Below are 25,409 nucleotides of genomic sequence, written 5' to 3' on the forward strand. Positions count from 1 at the left end.
TGCATGAAGGATGGTCACGACAATGATCTTTAACAATTGTGGGTGGCATAATATTCTCTCTTCCTTCTCACGGCAATCTCTCAAGGCAAACACCCACTTTCTGGGAAGCAAAACATCCAATCGTCTCCGCTTGGGGTGAAACAATAACCGATATTAATAACTTGAATTGAAAAACAAGAGCAAACTTTTTTGTGGTAAACTTTTAACAGTAACTGTTGTGTTGTACTGAAGACTGTACAGACGCTTGTAAATCATGTCACAGTGGAATTTAAATAGCTTTCTTACAAAAGAGTTTTAATATATAAGCCATTATGAAAATTGTATCAAATAGGTCTAGATTCATTTTAAGCCACTAATGTAAAAAATGAGCTACTTTCTCGTCAAGAAATCATAATCTATGATGAAACAGTGTTTGTGCGTTCCTGCAGTGGACCGGTCCACCATAAACTGCATGTGCTGTTTTTTTTCCCCCACATTATCTGAAAGTGCTGTTTCCTTATATCTTCCAGTACAGCTCTCTGCTTATTGACTGCACCCATGAAATTAACCATATAGGAGACTATACAGTACATACCAAATTGTTACTATTAGAACTATTTTTAACTGCCGTTCAGGATAGATTTTGTAATTGTTACTTAAACATTTAATTGCATTATTATGAAATTGTTGTGAATTAAAATTATCAAAGGATGTAACTGAGAGTTTAGCTGAAAATGAAAACCACAGTGTATTGTAGTTCTTCTGAGTCAATGAGAAATCCCTTATTTGAAGCATGATTACGATGCACTTAATTTCATTAAAAGGATAGTGCGCCCACAAAAAGCATCAAAGCTGCCCTAGCTTTATATTTTACGTAGAAACTGAATGATGATGATCTTTTTTTTATTTACTTGGTACATTAGGTAGTCTGTGAATCTGTTGCTTCTACCAGGAAGAGTAATACTTGGTCTGCCCATGTGTTCTCTTGCAGGTACATTCGGCTGTATGGACGAAAGTTCAGCAAAGAAGATCATGTACTGTTCATTAAGCTGCTTTATGAGCTGGTGACCATTCCTAAACTGGAAATAAGTATGATGCAGGGATTTGCACGCCTCTTGATCAGTCTACTGAAGTGAGTCTAAAAAAAATCAGTTACACCTGTCACAGACCCATGCAGTAAATATCTAAACTGCTGGCTTTTAATGGAGTTGTCACTGCTGAACTACAGCTGCACTCAGTGGAATTACTGTATTGAAACCATTGTTTTCTTTTGATTTGAAACCCAGCAATATAATTTACTTTAAAAAAGGTTTTATAATTGAATCAATTAGTGCTGAAAAATCCTTATAATAAGGAAAGTATTCTGCAGATTCACAAGATCTGGCTTGAATTTATTTGCTGTCAGAATAATCAGGGTGACACTATAATTTCATTATGATAGGTTATATATGACACTCTTGCATGAACCAGACTGCATGCATTTACACAAATGAAAGAGGTTAAGTTACATGAGTAACACCATAAGACTTCTATGCAGCGTGGAGATGACATTGTGATGGCAGCTCTTGTCCATAGCATTTATACTGTATTATTCTATATGTATCTACAGAAACAAGATAGAACCTATGTAGTTCTTTTACTAAACTATTTGTATAAGTTCCAGTAGGTAGCTGCGTCAGCATGCTGGGTTGCAAAGGATCAGTTAAAGGTTTATTCCATGCTGAAAAGAAAAGAGACAATGTTTCGGCTGTGGAGCCTTCTTCTGGTGACATCTGTGGAACATTGTCTCTTTTCTTCTCAGCATGAAATAAACCTTTGTGTGTGTGTTTATTTGTATAAGTATTCTGATACTAATACACATATTTTTGTTTTAATATTAGAACTACATAACAACAATAATATTTTGTATGTGAATTGATTTAATAAATATTTACATTTTATTTCCCCAGGAAGAAAGAACTTCTTTCTCGAGAAGATTTAGAACTGCCCTGGCAGCCCCTATATGAAATGTTAGAGAGAATTCTCTACTCCAAGACGGAGCACCTGGGGCTGAATTGGTTTCCAAAGTAGGTGTTACCTTTGTTAGACTACAGAATCAGTTCTAACAGTCCACAAAGGACGTTGAGGTGGCAAGGTGTTTCTAAACTAATCCTAAATCTAAACTTAAAAGATCTCTTGCTCCCTACTTTCATCGCAGCATTAACCTTGAACCTCCCACCAGTGGCTCTTTTCTGTCCTTGACATGCTCATATTCCCATACATGTGCTAGTATACTAGCTGTGTCTATTGGACTGAATTTCTTCTTTTATGTTTTAATGTCCAAGCAAACGGTGGAACAGTATTTAACCTGTGATTGCTGTAGTATGTTTTTAAAATACTTCTTTTTTTTGGCCTTGTCAGGGTTTTCTGCTGTAGTTGTAGTACTGGAATTAAGTCATATGTTGTGCAACATAGCTGTTTGAGATGAAATTCAGTCCTTTAAAGGAAGTTTTGGTCATTTTACTCAAATTGTTATCACAGTTTTACTATTATAGCTGGTGATCTTTTTAGTGTGTAATTGTAATTCTTTTAAAAATTGTTTTGTAGTCAGGAATCATTTGCTGACATTAGTTTGTAGCTGGTCTTTGATATCCTTTTGAATGAGAAATTTCATCAGAATTGTTAAAGCTATTAGATGTATCAAATGCTGCCGTTTTTTCTTTCTCACTTAGAATAGCTGTTCTTCACCATAGCTTCAGATGTTTAATATGCATGGGTTAGAGAAGAAATCAATATATTTAACTATTTCAGGGTCGTTTCATTGCTCCTCTCCACCCCAGCCCCCATCCACTGGTACCTTCCCATTGTGGCACAGATGTGCTGCTGTGAGCATGCAGTGCGATGTGTTCTCATATGGTGTTTTGGGAACATTGTGTTTTAATATCCAGTGATTAAACATAATACATTCACGAAGAGCAACAAGCTGCTTGTATGTTGTTCATTTATTAAAGGCTTTGTTAATTCTGCATTAGGTTAATGTCTTGATGAGGTTTATTTTCTTGATCGTATTCAGAGCCACGAGCTGTGCTGACTGTTCCTCCAACGTTCCCTTATGCCTTTTCTTTTTTCATATTCAGTTCTCAACGGCTAGACTCGGCTTCCTCTAAAAGCATAGTGCTAAATATTTTACAGAGGTGGTAAGGACAACACTTTTTTTGGGCTCTCATGGTGTTTATTGCATGTGTTTTCAAAAAGTCCCATTGCAGCTTGGATGATTTCAAAGCTCTAATAAAACCAATGTTAACGCAGCACTCATGTGAGAATTTCGCACTGCAGTACAGTTGTCAATATTTTAACACTATTGAAATGGCTGAAATGTGCTTCTTGCTTAGTTCACCTGAACTGTTACTAATCATGAAATTGTAGTTTAGGTAATATTTTAAACCTTGCAGCACCAGTACTGAAGAGTAATGTGAATAACTTTGTATGAATATTGAATCTGAGAAGGATAATTATGGTTATTATCATTATTTTGTGTAATCTGGTATGAATATAAACTGCACCTCCAGTTTAAAATTAAGGTTTTGCCACTACCAGATCTCTATTGGAATATGACATTGCCCAGTACTCCATTGTTGTTTGTGTTCAGTGAGGAAGTCATCTCTTCTTCAGTGAAGCTCACTATGAGCTTGATTGCAAAGAGATGAAAAGAAAAGATCCACAGAAATGTTCCACTTTCATTTGAGCTCATATTCTTGAAGATCATGTCCTCAGTGTAGATTTGCAATTAATCTTCACAACCCAGTGCTTCACTGCAGCTCTGCACAGTGTGACACAGTCATCTGCTGGCTTAACTGTAACTTTTCTTACAGCTGTGAGCAGTAAACTCTGACCAGGTGTTTCCTGGGACAGGTTTTGTTAACAGTATTTTAGAGTGAAAAATTGAGGTGATGGACACTTGAGTTAGGCTACAAACATCCTGCTAATGTGGTATTTGTTTGGAGTTTTTGTGTTGATGGAGATGTACCCTGTGTTTCCAAACACCCTCTGCATTCAGTAGATGAGGCCTAAGCAGGTAAAGAGACAGTGGCCTTCACATGGGAGGAGACATGCTGTACAGTCTTTTTTTAATGTAGAATATTGCAAGACTAGAGAACAGTATAACTGATGAAGAAAACAGTACTACATTCAATATTATAAAATTAGTCAAACATTTGTCAGTTTAAAATCAATGGACAGTTTGTGACTGTTCCAAATGAAACCTTAAGAAATATTCCTTTTCCCAGATTCCCTGGTTCCAGGTCAATTCAAAGAATTGATTTGTTCTGTAACAGGTGGTCATACATTATTTAGTTACCTTGTGAATTGAGAAGAAGTATTTTAATAGATATGGTATTAGCAGATATCTGTAGTTAACTTGTGTTGAAATCTTGTTTATCAGTTTTTATCAATGCTCATAATGACAAAAACAGTGGACTACATATAGCCATTAAAATGATCTGTGTATAATAATAATTCATATAATTAATAATTATTAATAAATAATAATAATAATCCTCACACCTGAAGTAGGCTCCACGGCCGAAAAGTTGTTTTCTTTCTTCTCTTTTCCGCATGGAATAAAACTATTACTTGTTCCATAATAATATTATGTAGTTCAGGTGGGTAGCTGCGTCAGCATGCGTAGGCTGCAAAGGAACAAGTAATAGGTTTATTCCACTCTGAAAAAAAGAAGAAAGAGAACACAACGTTTCGGCCGTGGAGCCTTCTTCGGGTGTCTTCTTCAGCAATATTATTATTGCTGTTATTGTTGTTGATATTATTATTATTATTATTATTAGTATTATTAACAACAACAACAATAATTCCTTACACATACATAGAACTTTTTTTGGACACTCAAAGCTCTTTACAAGTAATGGGGACTCCCCTCCACCACCACCAATGTGAAGCCTCACCTGGATGATGCGATGGCAGCCATAGTGTGCCAGTACACTCACCACACTTCAGCTATCAGTAGGGAGGAGAACAGAGTGATGAAGCCAATTCATAGATAGGGAATATTAAGAGGCCATGATTGGTGAATAGGAAATTTGCCCAGCACACTAGGGTAACTGTAGGATATGTACTTTATAAAGCATTACAGGTAATCTGTTTTAAACAGCTCCACTGTATTCAAGTTGGTTAACAAGAATACAGCAGCGCTGTTCTCAGCTTGAATTCACTTTCAGTGCAGATGGATTATATTATGCATGTACTCAAGATGGTAATCGGTATTAATAGCACAACTTTACTGGTTAACAGTTCTTTATTGTTACATTTAATTGAGTGTGTCTGATTGTCCTTTTTTCCACTTTTCAGCTCTGTTGAAAATGTGCTGAAAACACTTGTAAAAAGCTGTAGACCGTAAGTATGTTTAAACAGATTAGTAAACAAACAACTAATGAATAAGGGGGTGGTGGGTTGTTTGAACATGGCATTCCACTGTACAGAACAGTTACCAAAGTTTATCTGTTTAAGGTACTACACTGAGTAAATAGCTTGTCCTTAACACAGCACTCCTCCATATCATTTTATCTTACTTTTTCTGCTGAATAAAGAAAACGGTGTTCCTACTACGTAAACTTTGGAATAGTTATTTTAAGTAGGGTAGCTTTTTCCTGTTACTAGAGTGCTGAAAGTAAAGTCACTGCATTAGATAAGGGAATATGGAAAAGCCTCTCTTAAGAAAGCATAGAGCTGCCTCTACAGTATGAGGTTAGAGTTGGCTTTTTGAGGTGAGTGGGGAATGAATGAAAGCATTATTAGGCAAAGGAACAGAGGAGGGAGGAAAAGAACTTCCAGAGACAACATAGAGGGCAGTATTTTGTAAATTAATGGAGACACTTAGAAAACAAAGATGTTCAATGAGTTTTAGAGTCATGGAGAAGTGTGTAAACCAAGCTCTGTGCTTTCTTTTGACATGCTGTTGTGCTTTGCAGGTATTTCCCCGAAGATGCTACCCAGGAGATGCTGGATGAGTGGAGGCCCCTTCTGTGTCCGTTTGATGTAACCATGCAGAAGGCCATCAGCTATCTGGAGCTCTTCCTGCCCACCACCCTGCCTCCTGAGCTGCACCACAAAGGCTTCAAGTCAGTACCAGATGCCTCTCACAGATGACAGAGCTTCCCTTTCCATTCTGTCATCTACGGCATTGCTGTCATAATATATTGGCAATATATACTGAGCATTAAAGAAACTTCACATTCTTAACTACCACAAATACAAAGTTGTGGTGAGAAAAATGACCATTTTATTTGGAGCGGATACACTAACATTTGATTGAACAGCCACGATATAGATAAATTTATTAATTTGTCATCAGCGGGGTGTCTGCTGTGAAAGTCACAGGTTAGAGCCGTTCGTGGGCACTGTTGGAAGCAATGCAAGCTCTGTGATGCACGCTTTGGACCAGGTCACAGATGCTCACTTGAGTCCCATGGAGTCTGTACAAGAAAGAGCCTTTTCATTCGTCTGTGAGCCCTAGATTTCACACTTCCTCCTAGCTCATTCTGCAGCTAGTTGAATGAGTTGAACATCCATGGCATAACTGTCACATTGTTAAGAACGTTATTATTATACAGGTATGAGGATGTGTATTATTTAACTGGAATGTTGTCACACCAGGGTGAGCAGCAAGTGAGGCCCTCTGTCTTGGTCAGTGTAGTACCAGTGCAATCCAATTGTCATTAGTGGATTTCTTTAGCAACTGTACATGGTATCTGGGCCTCATTGATTGGTGTATTGTACACAAAAATCACAGTATTGTTCTGCATGTCTAGTCCACACTCATTGACAACCATAGTCCCAGGGTTTGCTGTGTCTTCTGCCACAGTTTTAATCACGGTTATTGTTATCATTATAATTATTAGATATTGATTTCAGTTTTCTGTTTCAGGTATGTTTTTATGTTTCCTATTTTTTTTTGCATTGGGTTTGTAATTCGTATTAACCCTGTGCAAATGACTGTTTCAGAAATTCCCTCATTCAGGGATGTTGGCTGCTATGTAACAAATTGAACTTACACAGAAGAAGAAAAAAACTCTTTGTGAGTGACAATGTTTTGTACATTGTCATTCCAACCTGTTTTTGATTAATTGGTTGCCTATTAACTGCTTTTTAGTCAGGAACAAAGAAGGGAACACATTCTTAATTAGCATGTTGAAGAGAGACTGCATGTGGACCTGCTTACTGGAGGTGTTGGAAATAATACAATTTTGCCTAGACAGTTTTAAGAACCAAGCACTGAGTGCTTGAAAAAAGACTAATGGGACAGCAGTTTAATCAAATGCACCGGTTGGCACCAGTGATTAAGAGTCCCATTAGAACACAAACAAGCAAATACAGCATTCTCTCTGGATGAGACAAGATAAACACTGGTCTGCAAAAAACCTTGATTCTTTGCTATTGACCATTTGGCTTTACTGTTGGCAAGTCCACCTGAGAAGTTGCTTCATCGTGTTGATGGCCTGAAAATGTTGTTTTCTTTAGAAATGGGACACTTTGGTTCATTTGATTGTAATTGCTATCATTCATGACTGATCAATTTATCAGAATGATTCTAAAATCACTAATCTTTATCCAGAATCTGTGTACCTATTTTTCTAAAAACATACATGCATACAGTGATAAGTTTATTTTCATGCTCAGTATATATTATGTTTGTTTTGTAAACAATTAAAATTGTTTACAATTTTATTAGATTCACATAAAATATTAATTTTGTTAATTAATTGTTTTTTTTCCCAGGCTTTGGTTTCCTGAATTCATAAAATTGTGGGTGTCTGTTCAGAACCTCCCAGGTTGGGAAGGGGTGAGTCTTTCTGAGGATACCTGCCACAAGGCCATATGGATTTACACAGTAGCACTGTGTGGTGAAAACATACTCAGGCTTTGATACATAGCGTGTAGAGTCATTATGATCTTTGAAAGTGCATAGTCTTGATTGGCAAATGTCTTCATAATAGTATTACTTAATATTTTCTGATCATTTGAAAGGGTACATAGGCAAACACTAGTTCTCTTTATCTTTGGGAGATAATCCGGGAAAAAGATGCAGTTGTAAAAATACTTAATTTGTGGTGCCTATTGTTCTCATTTTGTTGAATGTTCTCTCTACGTTCCTAAATGTAGAGAAAGTCTAATTTCTTTATGCGCATTGTTTTTCCCCAGCATCTAGTAAGCCTTTTTGCTCGTTTGGCAAGTGACAACATAGGTTATATCGACTGGGATCCTTATATTCCGAAGGTGAGTGTTGTTCTGTTTGAAGTGATTAATGCTTGGAGTTCAGCAGTGGGGCTTTTTGGGACAATTTCTGCCTATTCATGTGAATTTTGTGTCCTTGTCAACCACATGGCCAGTGGTTTTCATGATACTCCCTGTGCAAGTGTGTATATCAAGAATAAGGTGCTTTAATTCTTAAAATATTCGCTTTTTTAATCAATTTCACTAGTCTGGACACATCTTATTGTAGGCATTCCAGTTGCCTTCCTTTTATTTGGTTATTTATCAGTAAGCAGTTGGTATATCTGACTTGAATTAATTGAAAACATGTTGTGGTTTGCTGTGTTGGTTAATTGGATGTTGATGCTGTGGTCCTGGTTTATAATGCATTCAGTACTTTGCTAACAGACATTTTATAAATTATGTTTAATTTTGTTAGATATTATAATACAAACTAAAATGAGTACTACAGTACAATATGTAAAAACCCATGTGTCTCTTCCCCTCATCACTGTGTGTTACTAGTGTAGTGTTTTTAATAGTAATAAACCTGTTTCTGAGTGTGAAATGTATCTTTTTTCATTACAGATATTTACCAGAATTCTCAGAAGTCTAAATCTTCCTGTGGGAAGCAGCCAAGTTTTAGTTCCAAGATACTTGACAAATGCCTATGATATAGGCCATATTGTCATTTGGGTCTCCTCAATGCTGGTCAGTATCATGCTGCAATCCATTACACTTACATTCTTAAAAGATTACTTTTTTGTAAAACATTACTTTAAGAGTTAGGGGGAAATGACTTTTTAAGAGTTAATAAATTGCTTTATATAGTAACTCTGCACACACTACACTGGAAGTGATTACTTTATTTTTTTTCCCCTGCTTAATTTTTAAATTACTTTTTAAATCTTTTTCATTTAAAAATTCTTTATACATGAATACTTACAACTTTAATTGCCTACTTTTCGATTTCTCCTTAACTATTGTGCTTATGCTCTTTGTAATGACCCAATAATAGATACAGTGGTGACAACAGCAGTGGGCTTTGTTTTGACTAGGAAATATTAGCTTTAATTTACTGTTTGGTTTTATAACTAATTTTAAACCAATACATGGTCTTCCATATTTTTTGCTATATTTAAATTTTATCCACTACACCATGTTGGTAATAGTTATGTTCAGGCAGTGAAGGTACTTTTCTGTTTCTGATAGGGTGGTCCCAGCAAACAAGCACAGAAACAACTCAGTGGGCTGTTCAACAGCATTACTTCATTCTTCCATCCCTCCAACAATGGAAGATGGCTGGTGAGTGCTTATCGCTCAGTAGTTATGCCTGTTTATCCCTTCTTTAGAATTGAGCAACCTAAAAAGCATAGCGATAGTTTTCATGTACTGTCGCTTAGGACTAAAAATCTTTAGGGGTCCGGCCTGGAGTTGAACTTTTACTGACTGCTGGTAGTGCTTACTTTCTTTCTATATCATTTCTTTAGTATATAATTTAGGAATTGTGACAAGTGTTGATTCAGTACTGCTTTAAATGGCTGCACATGGTTATTGCTGTGCATTTTGCTTCCAAAACCTGTCTCTGTTGCACTTTTCAGTACTGAGATCCCAAGTGTTTTGTTCAGATAAATTTGTACATTTTGTGTTCATACCATTTTAATAAATGAGTGAATGAGATTAATGAATGAATGTAAAGAATGTTAATATATGTCACAAATCCGCAGACACACCTGGTTGTGAATATCAAGTTGTTATGTCTGAATCTTTGGATGTAGAAATGGATAAACAAAGAATGGACTTGTCAAAAACTTAATAAGGGATAATATAAATATATATAAAATAATAATATCATATAAATATATATTATAATAGAAATATATATTATATTTATATATAATATATATATAATATTTGCAATAATATGTATTGTAAAGACTGTGTTTGAATATTATTGCGTAAGACGTCATATTCTGTTTCTGTTGTGAGTGAATCTGACATCTTGTAGTTAGTAGTGTGTGTTGATCAGAATGGGTTGGCACAGTGGCATCAGTGATGTGATTGTTGCTGTCCATGCAGATGAAGCTAATGAAGCTGCTTCAAAGACTCCCAGCCAGTGTGGTGAGGAGGCTGCACAAGGAACGCTACAAGAAGCCCACATGGCTCACCACAGTGCCAGAGCACCACAAGCTGACGGAGCAAGACATCACTGACTTTGTGGAAAGTATGAAGCAGCCAGTGCTCCTGGCCATATTCAGCAAGACTGGGAGCCTAGAGGCTGCACAGGCCTTACAGAACCTGGCACTGATGAGGCCTGAGCTTGTCATCCCCCCTGTGCTGGAGAAGTAAGTGCAGTTATCCACAGCACCAACTTCTAAAGAAAGGACAGTTCATTAATTGAAGCTGATAGAAACTGGTTTAATGGGAACCAGATGATGTCTATTTGCTTTCCTTGGAACATTATCACGTGATAATTGTGATTCTTATGAAATAAAGCCTTTCCACCTTGGTATTTAGCTACAGGCTCAGGTTTTTAGGAGTACATAACAAAAAGAGATGTCTGTGTGCTTTCTGTTTAATGTATTTCATTGAAACTGTGGAACTATGAGTGGGGTGACAGAGCTGTCCTGCCTTGTCTGTCTCACAGGACCTACCCTGCCATGGAGACACTGACAGAGCCTCACCAGCTAACTGCCACTCTCAGCTGCATGATTGGCGTAGCACGTAGTCTGGTATCTGGTGGTCATCGCTTCCCCGAGGGTCCAACTCATATGCTGCCCCTCCTGATGAGAGCCCTGCCTGGAGTTGACCCCAATGACTTCAGCAAGTGTATGGTACGTGGTTAAAACACAAGGAGCCCCATGTTGCAAACACTTGTACTGAAATATCTTCACTAGAGTATCAGTGTGCTGTTCCAGGAATTGCGATACTGTTGAGAGCATGTATATTTTTATTTTATATTATAATATAATAATATAATATATAATATATATTTTCTGAAAGCACATATAATAATGTTTATGATTGGTAATTTTATTAAAATTGTCATTCAGAATACTGCTATATTTGTGATTAAGATATTCTGACTGGCCTTTGTTTTTTTCTGTCTCTTGTGCAGATCACATTCCAGTTCATTGCAACATTTTCTACTCTTGTGCCTTTGGTAGACTGTTCATCAGCAATTCATGAAAGAGATGACCTTACTGAAGTATGTATTTCTTGGTGACAGCTCATTCTTGTTTCAGTAATTGCAGAATGCCCCATGTTGTAGGAGCTGAATCCTGATTTTAACAGAGCTGTCTGTATGTCTCAGGTGGAACGTGAGTTGTGCTCAGCCTCAGCAGAGTTTGAGGACTTTGTTTTGCAATTTATGGACAGGTGAGTGTAAAAGTGCAATAATGATGCATCATATTCTGAATTGGGCATAACAGAATTGTTTTGTGTATATTGTTGTGTAGAAGTCTAAGAGAAATTCAGATGTTACAATAAATGTATATTAGCAAAAGCAATTTACTCAAAGCCTCAACTAGTATTTTTTACAATTATTGTAACAGTAATTGTTATAAATATAGTGTAGTTTGGGTGAGAAAAAATCAAACATGTCATGTAACAGCCTTTAATTCAAATTAATTAGGATCTTAGAAGGTTTGATTGCAGTAACTCAAGGTATACATGAGCAATCAATATAAAGTAGTTTATCCATCACATTTACCATGAATATATAATCGATGACTCATTGTCGGATGTCCTGTTTATTTATAACTTAATTTTCTGCTCTATACATTCCATTGTATAAACATTAGTCAGAGATGGCTACTTGGCACCCGTCAGGGTTATGTAGATTAAAATGCTTTTCCGGCTTCCCAGTATTTGAAGCAATGGTATTTTTAAAATTTAGTATATTCATGATGTAAAAAAATGTCTCATTTAGTAAAAATGACACTTGTTGTTTTTGAGTACAGCATGCTAGTGTCTAGTGCGGGCAGTTAGTATGTATGTGTGTACGTCCTTGTGCAGGTGCTTTGCACTGATTGACAGCAGCACATTGGAGCAGACCCGAGAGGAGACTGAGACGGAGAAGATGACCCACCTTGAAAGCCTGGTGGAGCTGGGCCTGTCCTCCACATTTAGTACTATCCTCACACAGTGCTCCAAAGACATCTTCAAGGTCAGTTTGGCTGCCTGATACGGTTTATTAACTAAGATTATGAGTAATGTATATTAGGTTAGTTTATTTTTATTTAAACTACCCCATAGATTTAATAATGGGTGGACAGTTTACTCCCTGTTTGTCCTAGGTGGAAAATAAGAACAGTTAATAGCAATAGGAACAAAATGTTAGAACAAAATGCATTTTGAGTTCTTTGTTTTCTTAAATCAGGTTTTGTTTGGTTTGTATTTAGGTGGCTCTGGAGAAGGTTTTTAACTTTGCCACGACAAACATCTTTGAGACGCGTGTAGCTGGGAGAATGGTGGCAGACATGTGCAGAGCTGCTGCTAAGGTGAGGGGTCACTCTGATCTTTCTGACCTCTGTAGAGACATGTAGAAAAGCATTCTGCATGTAAATCATTATCTACTGTTTAGCAGAATCAGTGCATATCTTCTTTTAAGTGAAGCAGCTTTTACAGTGCTGTGCAGAATTGCTCCCATGACCAGTGGCAGTGTTCTGATAATGATGTTTTTTTTTCCCTTTCAGTGTCATCCAGCAGAGTCTTTGAAGCTTTTTGTGCCATATTGCTGTAATGCAATCAATCAGCTCACAGTCCGTAAGTGCATTTTAAAGTGTTAAAGAGTTGGACCTAAACTGATCCTCAATAACTCCTGTGGTGAAAGACATGATTTTGACTTTTTGTTAGCTATATGGGTATGTCAGCATTTTAATGATCATGGATGTTTTGCAGATGATGATGTGCTAAGTGAGGAAGAGCTGGATAAGGAACTACTCTGGAATCTCCAGCTTCTCTCTGAGGTGAGACTGGAGCCAATGAATTCTGCTGCAAACCCAGCAACAAAATGAGATGGTTTGTTCTCATTTTTGAGTGATGAAATCCAAACACACAAAAAGATGGAAAAAGTGCCTTACCCTGCAGGAATCATAAGCAAAATCTATGTGTAATGATGTAACATCTGTATTTTAGTTTTAAAAATAAATTAATGTCACTCCCTAAACTATAATTTGCCAAATTTATTTGTACATTTGGAATATTTGGGTGTGTGTCTTACTAATAATGAATAATTTAGCTTAATTTGAGATGTACACTTACTTTTAAGGGAACTTGTTACATAAGGGGAGTTTTTACATAAAATAACAAAGAACGTACTCCAAAGCATACTGCATTATACTTTGAAAATTTTAGTTTTGCTCAGATTTAATTAAAGCATATCAGAATGTTGTCTTATTTTGAGCATGTTTGTATCCCTGCCTCTTTCCTCAGATCACACGTGTAGATGGGGACAAGCTTCTGACGTACCGGGCCGAACTGGTGCAGATCCTGCAGCGCACACTGCACCTGAAGTGTAAGCAGGGCTACTCGCTGTCCTGTAACCTGCTGCACCATCTTCTGCGCTCCATTGCCCTCACCTACCCCATCGAGTACTGCAGCATCCCAGGTGGCTTTGACAAGCCCCTTGCAAACTACCTCCCCATCAAGGTAGGTGCAGGGGTACAGCCGGCAATCCCCTGCAGAAGACTCTGCTCTGGACCTGTACTCTTTCATCTTTCATCAGAAACGTCTGTGAGCTGCTGTCAATTATAGAACCAGGAACATATTGCCCAAATCTCGTAGACCTCTGTAGTTTTCTTCCCTGCTTGGTTTTTGCTTATTAGCTGCCCCAGTGTATGATATGTTTGCCACAACTGGTAGAAGCTTGATCCCAAAAGCATTACCACCAACTAAACCAGTACAGTGATGGGAGACATTTAAAAAACAGGTTGCTGCTGCAAGTGGTATTAGTGGACCTGTAGGTTTCACTCTTCCTTCTGGTCTAGTATTTCCAAATCAGTGCCCCAGCTCTTATCCTATCAGGTTACATGCACGGCAGGGAAAATTAGGTAACAATTACTGGTTATAACAAACATCTGACATTTACATTCATAGAGATAGTGCTTGAATCATTAAGTGGATTCTTTTGGTTTTATTCAGTTATATATAGATGTAGGTTTTCTATTTAAAATCATAACTTGGTACAGTGAAAGAACATAAGCATTTTTTAAAATAATCTTTTGGTCTTGTTTCCTGGGTGGTCTGCACAGGACTGGGGGAAGCCAGGCAACCTGTGGAACCTGCAGATTCAGTGGCACGTGCCTAGGGCAGAGGAGACCACCTTCGTCTTTTACGTGCTGGACACCCTGTTGCAGCCCGAATTGGTCCGTCTGCAGAGACATGCCCGGGGCCAGCTTGACATGAGCAGGTCAGGCAGTGATTCCAGTCAGGCTTACATGATTCACTGTGAGGACTGCCTTAAATGATGAAATTGCCATTTTATGAATAGGAAATTGAAAAATAAGTTGTTAGAAATGCACTCTAAAAAAATCAATAAATTCTAGTTTCTGTGACCATAAGTAAATGATCTTCTTGAGGAAGTTCAAGGCCTTTATGAATGTGGCAAGGGGTGAGTGTGTAATGTGCTCCCTTCGCCCTCAGGGATGATGTCCTTCAGAGCCTGTCAGTTGTGCAGCACTGTCTTCTGGGCGCCGGGAGCCTACTGCCTCCACTGGGTGGAGAGCCGGTCCCTGACCTGTGAGTTACCCTGTCTGTTATACCTTCCTATCACACATGGCAGAATCAACTAACCTTTCAGATAATCAGTTCAATTCCTTTCCTGGTCTACTGTTTGTATTTGTAATACAAAAATATGCCAGACATGTAAATGTCTGGCCAGTGTACTTCCTTCCCTGTTTGAGGAAATAAATATTAAAAAAATAATGGAAACTGTGCTGTAATGTAATCTTTTCTTTTCCTCTTCAGTGTTCCAAGCATGGTGAATTTAGAGGAGACAAAACTATTCACTGGTGTCGATTATGGTGGGTCTGTCCTGGTTTTAACAGAGTAAATGAATTAGCTGTAAAATGTTTCGACAAATAATTTTGATGTGGGTGCTTTCCAATTTATTGAACGAAAAAATACAAATGGTTCTTAATGAAGGTTAGACTGTTTATTTTCAGATTTCTACACAAAAATATCTGGAAACATTTTAATACTGTAGTGTTAGATGATCAATTCACATTTTAAACAACATTGGTCTTTTCAGTGCTGCTGCATTAAAGCTGAACCTAACAACCTCCGTAGCTTAAATGTGTCCAGCAATAACCAGTTAACCGTAAGAAGACATATCATATACTGTGTTCTGCTCACACCTTTAATGAAAAAGTACGGTGAGTTCATTTGAGATCTTGGATACATTCTTCAATAACGGAAGTTATATTTAGATGATGTTGCAGAGAACTTGGAATTGAAAAGTATTAGCATGAGTCATGCTATGGGCTTCATCTCTAGTCTTCTAAAATGAGATTAAATTTCTTTCCGAAGTTTATTTTTAACAGGTGTAAACACATTGCCAAAGAGCAGTGTGTCCTGACTTAGTGCTTTAGCATGCCTTCAGACATAGTGCCGCTTCCTGCTAGCACAGAGAGACAGTTTCACCCTGTTGTGGGTAATAGCCAAAGTTGCTCATCCTTATGCTTGAGATGCACTCTAATAACTTTCCCATATTTTTTTCAGACACATCAAGGGAGAACTACAGAGAAGTCATCTGCAGAGTAATGAGGGAACTCTTGCGTAAGTGCCTCCATTCAGTACAATATTGTCCCAACTCCTTTTGCATTTCATAGGCAACACTGATACCATTGCACTACGTGGAAAAAAACATTCTATTTAAATCCATTTGTGGAACAGTATGTGAACTGGTCTATTTATTTACTTTGCTCAGATCACATTCTGGAGAATTCAGAAGATGACACCAAGTCCCTGTTTTCGATCATAAAGGTGGGTTGTTGAAGACAATCTATCAAGAAGTAGAAAATGTCTAATAAAGTCTTGAATTCCTTTTCTGTCCATGTCTAACTTATGACCTGCCTTTTGTGACAGATTATTGGGGATTTGCTACATTTTAAAGGCTCCCATAAGCATGAGTTTGACTCCCGATGGAAGAGCTTCAACCTGGTCAAAAAGTCAATGGAGAATCGGGTTAGTAACCACTTCCGCTTGTTTCTGTTTATATGAAACTAAAGGCTAGTGATTTTTCTTTTCTTCTATAATGTCACCACTATTGCACACACAGTTTTAACTCTCACTTAAATGCTGGACATGAAATATTCTTTTCAGTCTCTTCCTCTGTTCATTCACATTTATTATTTTATTAAAACTAGTGACACTGTTTCACTAGTCTCAGCCCAATCAGTTGCCTCGGTTCCACTGGGCTTTTACATTGTAAAACTGACTGAGGAAGAATGAAACAAGAACAAAACAGTATTGGCTACAACTCGTATCAACAAACATCCTGGGCAGTGTTTTGTGCGGGGCCAATTGGACATCAGAGGAAGCAACCCATCTCAGAAAAAAGCTTCCTAGTTGTGATACTGTGCTTCTTATTAGTATACAAAGGGGTAGTTTCACAAACTTTGATTAATATTAGCTTTAACTTGCTTATGTAAATTACCATGAGGCGGTTCGATAATAGTATGTAGGCTTAGTTATGTTCTATGTCATTCTTTCACAGACATGAAAATGTTGCTTGAAGTACTATATTGCATCCTAAAGGTTTTCAAGTGTATAAATCCCAGTCTCTCTCTCCCTGCAGCTCCATGGCAGAAAGCAGCACATTCGAGCTTTGCTGATAGACAGGGTCATGCTACAGCATGAGGTGGGTACAGCTTGTAACAGTCACAGAATGTCATGTGTACCTCCAATTAAAATTTATTTCTTGTGCATATCATTTATCATATTAGTAGTTGTGTGGAATGACAAAGATATAAGTGCTGGCCTCTAGTGATTGTGGGTTCCCTGTGTTGTGTTTGTGTGCAACAGCTGAGGAAGCTGACAGTTGAGGGGTGTGAATACAAGAGAGTTCACCAGGACTTGCTGAGGGACCTACTGCGCCTCTCCACCAGCACCTACAGCCAGGCAAGCAGTGTCTCTGTCTCCTGCCACCATTTCTTTTGCTTTTCTAACTTGCCATTAATTTTTCACTAACTCTTGGATTACATGTAACAGTTATTGTCAGCACCCTCTGTAGTGTTAGTTATGTTGGGATTGCTGTGTTGAGCAGGTGCGGAGTAAAGCTCAGAGTGTCTTCTTCACTGCTCTGGGTACCTACAACTTCTGCTGCCGGGACTTGATACCCCTGGTTCTGGAGTTCCTGAAGCCAGGCCGGCAAGACATCTCTCAACAGCAGTTCAAAGTATGATATACATCTCCCACTCTCTATTGATCAATGTAATAGCAGCTCTGTGTGCTCAAAGACGCTCTTCATATCATCTGCCTTTTCTGTTAAGTTTAGGTTTAGTTTCCTATTTTATAATTCTATTATTTACATATGGTGCTGATGGCCATATAATAGCAGAGGTTTTATTTCTGTCTCAGGGTGCCTTGTACTGCCTCCTGGGAAATCATAATGGGGTCTGCCTGGCAAATCTCCATGACTGGGACTGCATTGCCCAGACCTGGCCAGCTATCGTGTCTTCTGGCCTGAGCTCTGCAATGTCTCTCGAGAAGCCATCCATTGTGCGGCTGTTTGACGATCTGGCAGACAAGATCCATCGCCAATATGAGACCATTGGTTTGGACTTCGGTGTAAGCAAGGCTAACAGCATTTTATACTTGTACTGTGTCTAGTCTCAAGCACTCCATCTGTCCATTCAACTGCTAGTATGTTACAGATCTGAATGTTTGTATAGATAAGGTAAAGCTCAATCAAATTCTGTGGAAATCTTTCCAAATGGGTGTTCAGCACTGCCGCCAAAACAGGCTAATAAGAATTTCCACATTGTTAGGCCGTTTTTTACATCTATTGTGTGTAATAGTGATCTTCTTTTTATGCTCCATCTTGGAGTCCTGAAGGGGTCTGTTTAATTTGTGTGTGTAGACAAAAAGCTGTCTCATCTGAACTATTTTCTACTTTTAGCTCTTTGTGGGTGATGTACTCTTAATTTTAATTGCAGATACCTGAGAGCACTACAGCAATTGCACTGAAAATCATGCAGTCTGGAAACACTGTCCCTTACCAACCTTTGCCCTCACCCCACGATGTTGAGAAGGGCATTCAGTACCAGCAGGGCAGGAATCTGGATGCATTGCGGTGAGTAATGAGTCATACACTATTACGCAGATTTTGTGCATTGGTATATTAATAGATGAACTAAAGTTTTATATTTTCCCTTAGGAAATATGAAAAACTAATAAATGACCTCCTGGAAAGCCTCAGTCAGAGAAATTTGTAAGTACCTAGATGTTTCTTTACTGTAATGAATCTTATCAAACATTTGCTGTGGCGTTCCATCGATATCAAACACCATTCTTGTTCTTCCACTTTTTTACAGTACCCTTGTTAATACTTGGTGCTTGCTAGACCAAGTATTGTATTATGTAACAATGCATATTTAAAGGATAATTATATTTTGATAGAAGATGGACATTATGTGATTCTTATTTAATAAACAGCATTTGTCACCATTTATCATACTCAAATTGGCATATTTTAGAATACCTAACAAAATGCATAACAAACACTGGCTTACTGTCTTAACGCCACCATCTCATGTGACTTTCCTACTGGGATGCCGTGAGTCTGGGAAGATGTGGCAATCAGTAGAAGCTGGTTTAGACTTTTTTACGCTTCCTTTTGAAATGTGTACATGATTATGGTTGTAATGAGATCTTTTTTTTTGTTGTTTTTTAGACCCTGGAAGTTTGAACACATTGCTATTGGGTTTCTGTCTCTTTTGCTCCGGGATGACCATCCCTTGCCAGCCCCAGCTGTGCATTTCTTCGTTCAGAGTCTGAACCACGATGCACTCATTGTCCGTAAGGTTAGCATGGCCACACACACATATGCTTACATCACAGGAGGAAATTAATTCTAATGCTACTAGATTCTTTTGTCAGATCAACCTGAATTTATACCTGTAAATACAGCATTATCTCTCTCTCTTACAGATGGCCATCTCAGCTGTGGCTGGGATAATGAAGCAGCTGAAGAAACCTCACAAGAAAGTGGAAATCGATCCTTATGAAATCAGTAAGTCATCTTGCTGAAGCCAAGGCATTGAAACTATTTGATGAAGCAGATTCATAGATGAAATGAATGAGGAATTGACGTGGAAGACTAAAAGTTAAGACATTGACGTTCATGTGACAAGCCAAGAAAAATATGTATAGCTTCCCACCTAGAAATTCTCCCAGTCACTCATTTCCACTTAACTGCATTTATCTTCAGAAAAGTTAAAAGATCGTGGCTTCTATGAGGTCGGTCTGTACTTATTTTTTGCCTGGTTTCTTCTACAGGGCTGTTTGCAACCTAAACTATAGCGTATTAAAGAAGTGTTTTGTTGTTTGCATGATGGGGTAGCCCCACCGAATGAGACAGATGGGCTGAGTGACCTGTTCCTGATGTTGCTTGAGGCCTTTCTTATGTTCTTTTGCATTTCCTTGTATCTGTGTGACAGGTGGCTGCAGTCCGCCCAATGATATCCTTGCAGGGGACAGACCTGACAACCGGTGGCTACAGTACGACAGCAGTTGCTTGCCAAAGACCCAGGAGGCCTGGGAGGCCTTTCGCTTTGTGGAGAAGACACACTGGGGCTACTACAGCTGGCCACGGTATGCCTCAGCTTCTCTGCTGCACACTCTCTGCACCCCAGTGTTTCCTTGTACACTGGTATTAACCCCACAGGCTTAGGATTCAAAAACAGTGAGGGGCTGAATATGTGAATTTCTTTTTTGCAGGATACATATTAGCAAATGTTTATAAAGAAAAATCTGAAGTGAAAGTTTTCTTGTGTGTTGAGGCTCTGAAAGAATGAATACACAGATGTTATTAGAAAGAAAGAAATGAAGTGGGCATTTAAGTATTCATTCACCAGGCAGCGTGCTGGACTACACTTTTCAAATTGCTGTACTTGTAGTGGCACTGTCCTGAGTGGCTTGTGTTCTGCCCCATAGTAAGATGATGCTTTATGCCCCTGTGGAGGAGCAGCCTAAGCTGAACCAGAAGAGAGAGCATCTGAATGAGGTACAAATTACAAATTCTGAGATGCACACTTTTCTAAAATTGTCTGTTTTGGGGTATATTGCAGATATGAACTGTTTATTTCTTTTAAAAATTACAGATTGAGAAGATCATCTTTGACCAGTTTTCAGATCCTAAATTCATTGACCAACTGATTAAGTTCCTTTCATTAGAAGACAGGAAGGGAAAGGATAAATTCAATCCACGCAGGTTCTGCCTCTTCAAGGTAAATTAGCATTCTTTCAGAACGGACACCTTTAAAAGAAATGTTTCAAAAGAAAATGCTTTTATTGTAATCAGGGCGTATATTTTTAAGTAATACGCCTCCCTTTAAACTGTAATTACTGATTTTTATGCGACATGTTTGTCCTTATTAGAAATGTGCAGCATCACTTATACTTTAGATGCATTTTAGAATTAATTAAAATCTTATATCAAACTCATCCTGTCAGTCTAGGGCATTCCTTTAATCCAAGGAATTTATTTGGTTTATTTTTTCTGGATAGAGTGGCAATGTTTTTCTGTGATGTAGCTTCCAGTATTTTGCACAGTATTCTAAATGAGACTTAACTAGTGAATTGTGCAGTTTAAACATAACTGTTGATTCAAGTCCTGCACATCTGACTTTTTGTAAGCCGGTTTTGTTGCTTCCCTCACATGATGTAAACATAAACAGATAAGTCTTTCTCATAAAATAACCAGACATGCGATTAATTAATTTTAAAGGGGCATTACATTATTAAAAATAAACACTCAAACCAGAGCCTCAATAATAGCTGGAATTTGTCCTACGTGTCTTTTTGGTAAGTGTGTTTGATGTAGACTAGCTTGTAAGAGAGCACCCTTGGAGCCTGCTGAGGTCCTCTCCATTGTGCCTTGCTTCAGGGGCTGTTCAGAAACTTCGGTAATGCCTTCCTGCCAGTGCTGAAGTCCCACATGGAGAGGCTGGTGGCCGACTCCCATGAGAGCACGCAGCGCTGTGTGGCCGAGATCATCGCCGGATTGATCCGTGGCTGCAAGCACTGGAGCTTCACTGAGGTGAGAGCTCTTTCTTAGGGTCATGCCCTTACAGCATACTTGAGTCAAAAGCTAGGACAACATATCCACTAATTCACTTAGCTAGGAACTGTCACTGAAGGGGCTCTGCTGTTCCTCTTCAGCTAGTTGTAATTCAGTGTTCATTCATCACGAAGGGTTTTAAGACTTGTTAGATGTGCAGTAAATATGCTGTTGCATGTCTTACTTTATGATGTGCAACTTTATAGCTATATATAAAGGGGTTTTTCCATGCGATACAGACATTGGACTTTGATTGGCATTACATTAGTGGTTTGAAGTATTTATATGTAAAGTCTTTCACACAGTAATGTAAGGTGGCTGGCTATGAACCACCTATATAAACAATTCCCAGTACCTGTGTTTAGCTTTGTGTTGAAGAAAAACATTTCTTTAGAATGGTGATAAGAGTTTAATGAAGAATACTGTGGATCCACAGTTCCCATTGACAAGTCCCAGAGTAATTTCCGCCAGTCCAAGACTCAGGCTTCACTGTTGCAGACAAGCAGTGATAGAATTTTAGGTGAGATGATGAGTTGCCAATGCTGTGTGGATGAATACTCAACAGGATGACAGAGATGACTGTGAAAGTGAAGAAGTGCAATCTATAAAGAAACTGAAAAAATCCAGTTTCAATTGCAGGTATGAGTCATTGTATCTGAAATATGGATTCATCCCATCTGGCAGTTCAGAGGTGCTAAAGCCCTCTCTAGATTATATGCATTGAAACCCTCAGCAATGAAGTTATTAAACCTTCCAAACCATTTAAACACCAAGAGAAAAAATATGCAGCACTTACAGGAAAGCCAGCCCCTTATTTTAAATGAAAATATGAGGGCAGTCAACAGCTGCATCGCACCAGCACATATATAAAAGTGTGTTCATTGGAGCCAAACCTTGTGTCTTACCAAATTTAAAAAATTAAGAACTCCCTTAAGATTGAAGAGGATTCTTTTCTTTCCACCACTAAGGATATCTGTTGTATGATATGGAGAAAATCAGCAGCCAGTAAGTTAAACCTCTCTGAAGTACCCCCGTCTATGAAAACACAGTAACCAGAACTGCAGGCATAACAGGAATAATAAAATTATCTCTGGAGTTTGCTATTCTGATTCTTGACACAGCTGACTGATATGGCTTTTTAGTAGGTGTACATTGTAGTTATGACAGGGAGCTGCATGAAGTTTTACTGTGTGATTTAAGCAAGAAGCACTTAAAGCACACACCTAATCTTGTAAGTAAGAAGATCATCAGTTCATAGATCTGAAAGCTGATAGGTTTTCAAAATGCTTTTCACCAAACACCATTCTCTGGCTTCCTTTTGGATTGAAGTTAAATGGACTATCTGAAATTTAGTCACCTGGAACAGAATGAACATGCTTCAGTTTGCATCTGCTTAACCTTTGTGAAGTTTGGTTTCTCAGCAATGACTGCTATCAATCTGCAGACCAGGTCAGATAAAATATTGTGATGCATCTTCAACACCCTTCAATTAAGATGACTCACTTCACTCCTGTGATGCATCTTCTGTTATTTTCAAACATCCATTTCCAGTGATGGTTGTAGGTTAGGAAGTACAGCCAAGAAGCCCAGCAGTATATTTCCCAACTAAAGGCTTTAGGGTTAACATGATTTCAGAACACTTGATTGTTTTCATGTTATACCTTGTACAGCCAAGAGGGGGCAGTAAATGTAATGATTAAAAGATTATTTTATTTCTCCCAGAAAAAGATCAGAGATGCATTGCTTTGAATGGAAAAGGGAGACTTAGATGAAATAAAACAAATTAGATTTGATTTTATTGATTGAGTTATCTATGCAGACAAAAGCCATTTACATGTTTTTAATGTTATTTGAACCATCTGGTTCTCAGTTTAAGCGATCCTATGCTCCTAACTGCTCTCAGGCAGCTCTTTTAGCAACGCTAATTTCCAGGGAAACTGGGCAATTCTTACTCTGTCATATTTTGTGTGGCTCTTGTAGGTGGAGAAACTTTGGGAGTTTCTGTGTCCGCTGATCCGTACAGCTCTTTCCAACATTACTGTGGAGACCTACAGTGATTGGGGAACCTGCATTGCTACAGCTTGCGTATGTACTGCACCTAGTGTTAGAACACAGAGCCTGTGGAGTCTCTGATTTACTCTGCATTTGTGACAAAAGAGCAGACCTTTCTACTAACGTCTGACAAAGTATCTTAAGCAAGTTATTAGGCAGTGGTTATCAACATAGCCAGTCATCATTATCTTAAATTCACTGAGATGCATGAAAAAGCACAACCTGTGCACATCTAGAGGTTACACATGACTGTTCTGCACAAAATAATTTGTTTAAAGGATAGTTATGAGTCACTTATCGCAATTTATTTATTTGAAGTATGTGAAACTCTGTGTCTGCTACACTATAGGAGAGCAGAGACCCCCGTAAACTGCACTGGCTCTTCGAGATGCTCATGGAGTCACCCCTCAATGGAGAGGGAGGCTCATTTGTAGATGCCTGGTGAGTAAAGTTTTTAGAACCTTCAGCAGGGATTGTGTAGGTTATGATTGCATAAATGTTATATTTTAAATAACAGCATAAGGACATTGTTAGCTTATAATAAGTGAACCTGGATTTCTTTGTAAAGCATTCCACTCTTTAATAACATGGAAAAGGCACCTTAAGTGTTCAGTTTCAGGGATGTCTGAAAGCTTGTATATTGTCCTAAATTTCCACTGCTAACTGACAAGCAGAAGGAGAGTGCACTTTAAACTGATATAACATGCTAAACTATTGTCTTGAATTTGCAGTTGAAAAATTAATCTGGCTAACCTCTGCATTACATTAGTCTCAGAAAAAAATATTTTCTATGATTATGAAATTTGCTATCTGATATCAGATGCCATGCTGTTTTCAGATTGAGAAACGTGAGATATGCGTAATGAACAGAAATAGGTCCACGCTACTAGAGGGTGCAAGTAGGTCCTGCCTCAGATGGTGTTTTTTGTCCTGTTAATGTGAGGCTGCAGAACATGCTGTAAATTCTGGTTTTACTTACTTCCTTTTTTTTTTAGTACAAGCAAGAGTGTAACTTTCTGTAGAGCTGGTGTTCTGGATGAACAGTGTCTGTTCTTTGTGTGTGCCATGCTGGTAACGCTGTGTTTCCTGTCCAGCCGGTTGTACGTGCTGCAGGGGGGACTTGCGCAGCAAGAGTGGCGCGTTGCCGAGCTCCTGCACAGACTGCTGTGCTACCTGGAACCCAAACTCACCCAGGTGTACAAGAATGTCCGCGAGAGGATAGGGAGGTATGGCTCTCCCTAAACACTGTGCTTTTACTTTCCGTGGAGCTACCAACCTATGTCTAACAGTGAAATAGAAAATAGTATGTTACTGTTATGTCTGTCCATTATTTTAACCAAAAACTCACATTGTGAGAAATTATTTCACTAGATACACAGGAGTCAGATATTTATCATATTTTAGGAACAGGCTGTGGATTTTAAAGCAACTTATGATCCTCTATGAAACACCGGCATATATCTAAATATTTGCAATTAAAATATATTGCAGTTGACATTGCTTGCATAATATGAATTGAAAGACAGGTATATTTGTTCTTTGTTACTATAGGTAAACTTTGTTTTGAAATAGTTAAACAATAGCTATTAGTCTAAGACATAATCTCCACACTGTTGTTTTCTATTCAGTGTCCTGACCTACATCTTCATGATCGACGTCAGTCTGCCCTACACACAGCGCACCTCTTCTCCACGTATCTCCGATTTCACAGAGAGGGTCCTGCAGAAGCTTAAGCCCCTGACAGAAGCAGATGAGGAGATCCAGAACCACGTAGTGGAGGAGAATGGAGTTGGAGAGCAGGATGAGAGGACACAGGCCATTAGACTCTTGAAGACAGGTGACTGACCAACAC

General features: G+C 38.3%; 1 protein-coding gene across 2 annotated transcripts in view; it reads left to right on the top strand.

Moving 5' to 3' along the window:
• The window catches only part of psme4a (proteasome activator subunit 4a), a 38,524-nt gene that overhangs the window by 4,492 nt on the left and 8,623 nt on the right, over positions 1-25,409 (top strand). Inside the window, exons 2-41 of one of the 2 annotated variants that reach the window (XM_015363003.2) lie at positions 971-1,111; positions 1,929-2,045; positions 3,096-3,155; positions 5,320-5,364; positions 5,940-6,089; positions 7,747-7,810; positions 8,170-8,244; positions 8,809-8,931; positions 9,433-9,525; positions 10,300-10,565; positions 10,868-11,054; positions 11,339-11,428; positions 11,534-11,598; positions 12,238-12,388; positions 12,624-12,722; positions 12,918-12,987; positions 13,123-13,190; positions 13,657-13,872; positions 14,475-14,632; positions 14,866-14,961; positions 15,190-15,245; positions 15,943-15,999; positions 16,151-16,206; positions 16,309-16,407; positions 17,021-17,083; positions 17,248-17,343; positions 17,489-17,620; positions 17,803-18,012; positions 18,381-18,517; positions 18,602-18,655; positions 19,118-19,247; positions 19,375-19,456; positions 19,884-20,037; positions 20,380-20,449; positions 20,547-20,672; positions 21,332-21,484; positions 23,486-23,590; positions 23,907-23,998; positions 24,652-24,783; positions 25,186-25,394. In XM_015363003.2, the coding sequence (XP_015218489.2) occupies positions 971-1,111; positions 1,929-2,045; positions 3,096-3,155; positions 5,320-5,364; positions 5,940-6,089; positions 7,747-7,810; positions 8,170-8,244; positions 8,809-8,931; positions 9,433-9,525; positions 10,300-10,565; positions 10,868-11,054; positions 11,339-11,428; positions 11,534-11,598; positions 12,238-12,388; positions 12,624-12,722; positions 12,918-12,987; positions 13,123-13,190; positions 13,657-13,872; positions 14,475-14,632; positions 14,866-14,961; positions 15,190-15,245; positions 15,943-15,999; positions 16,151-16,206; positions 16,309-16,407; positions 17,021-17,083; positions 17,248-17,343; positions 17,489-17,620; positions 17,803-18,012; positions 18,381-18,517; positions 18,602-18,655; positions 19,118-19,247; positions 19,375-19,456; positions 19,884-20,037; positions 20,380-20,449; positions 20,547-20,672; positions 21,332-21,484; positions 23,486-23,590; positions 23,907-23,998; positions 24,652-24,783; positions 25,186-25,394 (4,547 nt within the window). The remainder of the gene's footprint in view (positions 1-970; positions 1,112-1,928; positions 2,046-3,095; positions 3,156-5,319; positions 5,365-5,939; positions 6,090-7,746; positions 7,811-8,169; positions 8,245-8,808; positions 8,932-9,432; positions 9,526-10,299; positions 10,566-10,867; positions 11,055-11,338; positions 11,429-11,533; positions 11,599-12,237; positions 12,389-12,623; positions 12,723-12,917; positions 12,988-13,122; positions 13,191-13,656; positions 13,873-14,474; positions 14,633-14,865; positions 14,962-15,189; positions 15,246-15,942; positions 16,000-16,150; positions 16,207-16,308; positions 16,408-17,020; positions 17,084-17,247; positions 17,344-17,488; positions 17,621-17,802; positions 18,013-18,380; positions 18,518-18,601; positions 18,656-19,117; positions 19,248-19,374; positions 19,457-19,883; positions 20,038-20,379; positions 20,450-20,546; positions 20,673-21,331; positions 21,485-23,485; positions 23,591-23,906; positions 23,999-24,651; positions 24,784-25,185; positions 25,395-25,409) is intronic. The other variant, XM_006638625.3, reaches the window with a different exon arrangement.

The sequence above is a fragment of the Lepisosteus oculatus genome, chromosome 17 (genome assembly GCF_040954835.1).
Source record: "Lepisosteus oculatus isolate fLepOcu1 chromosome 17, fLepOcu1.hap2, whole genome shotgun sequence".
Taxonomy (NCBI): Eukaryota; Metazoa; Chordata; class Actinopteri; order Semionotiformes; family Lepisosteidae; genus Lepisosteus; species Lepisosteus oculatus.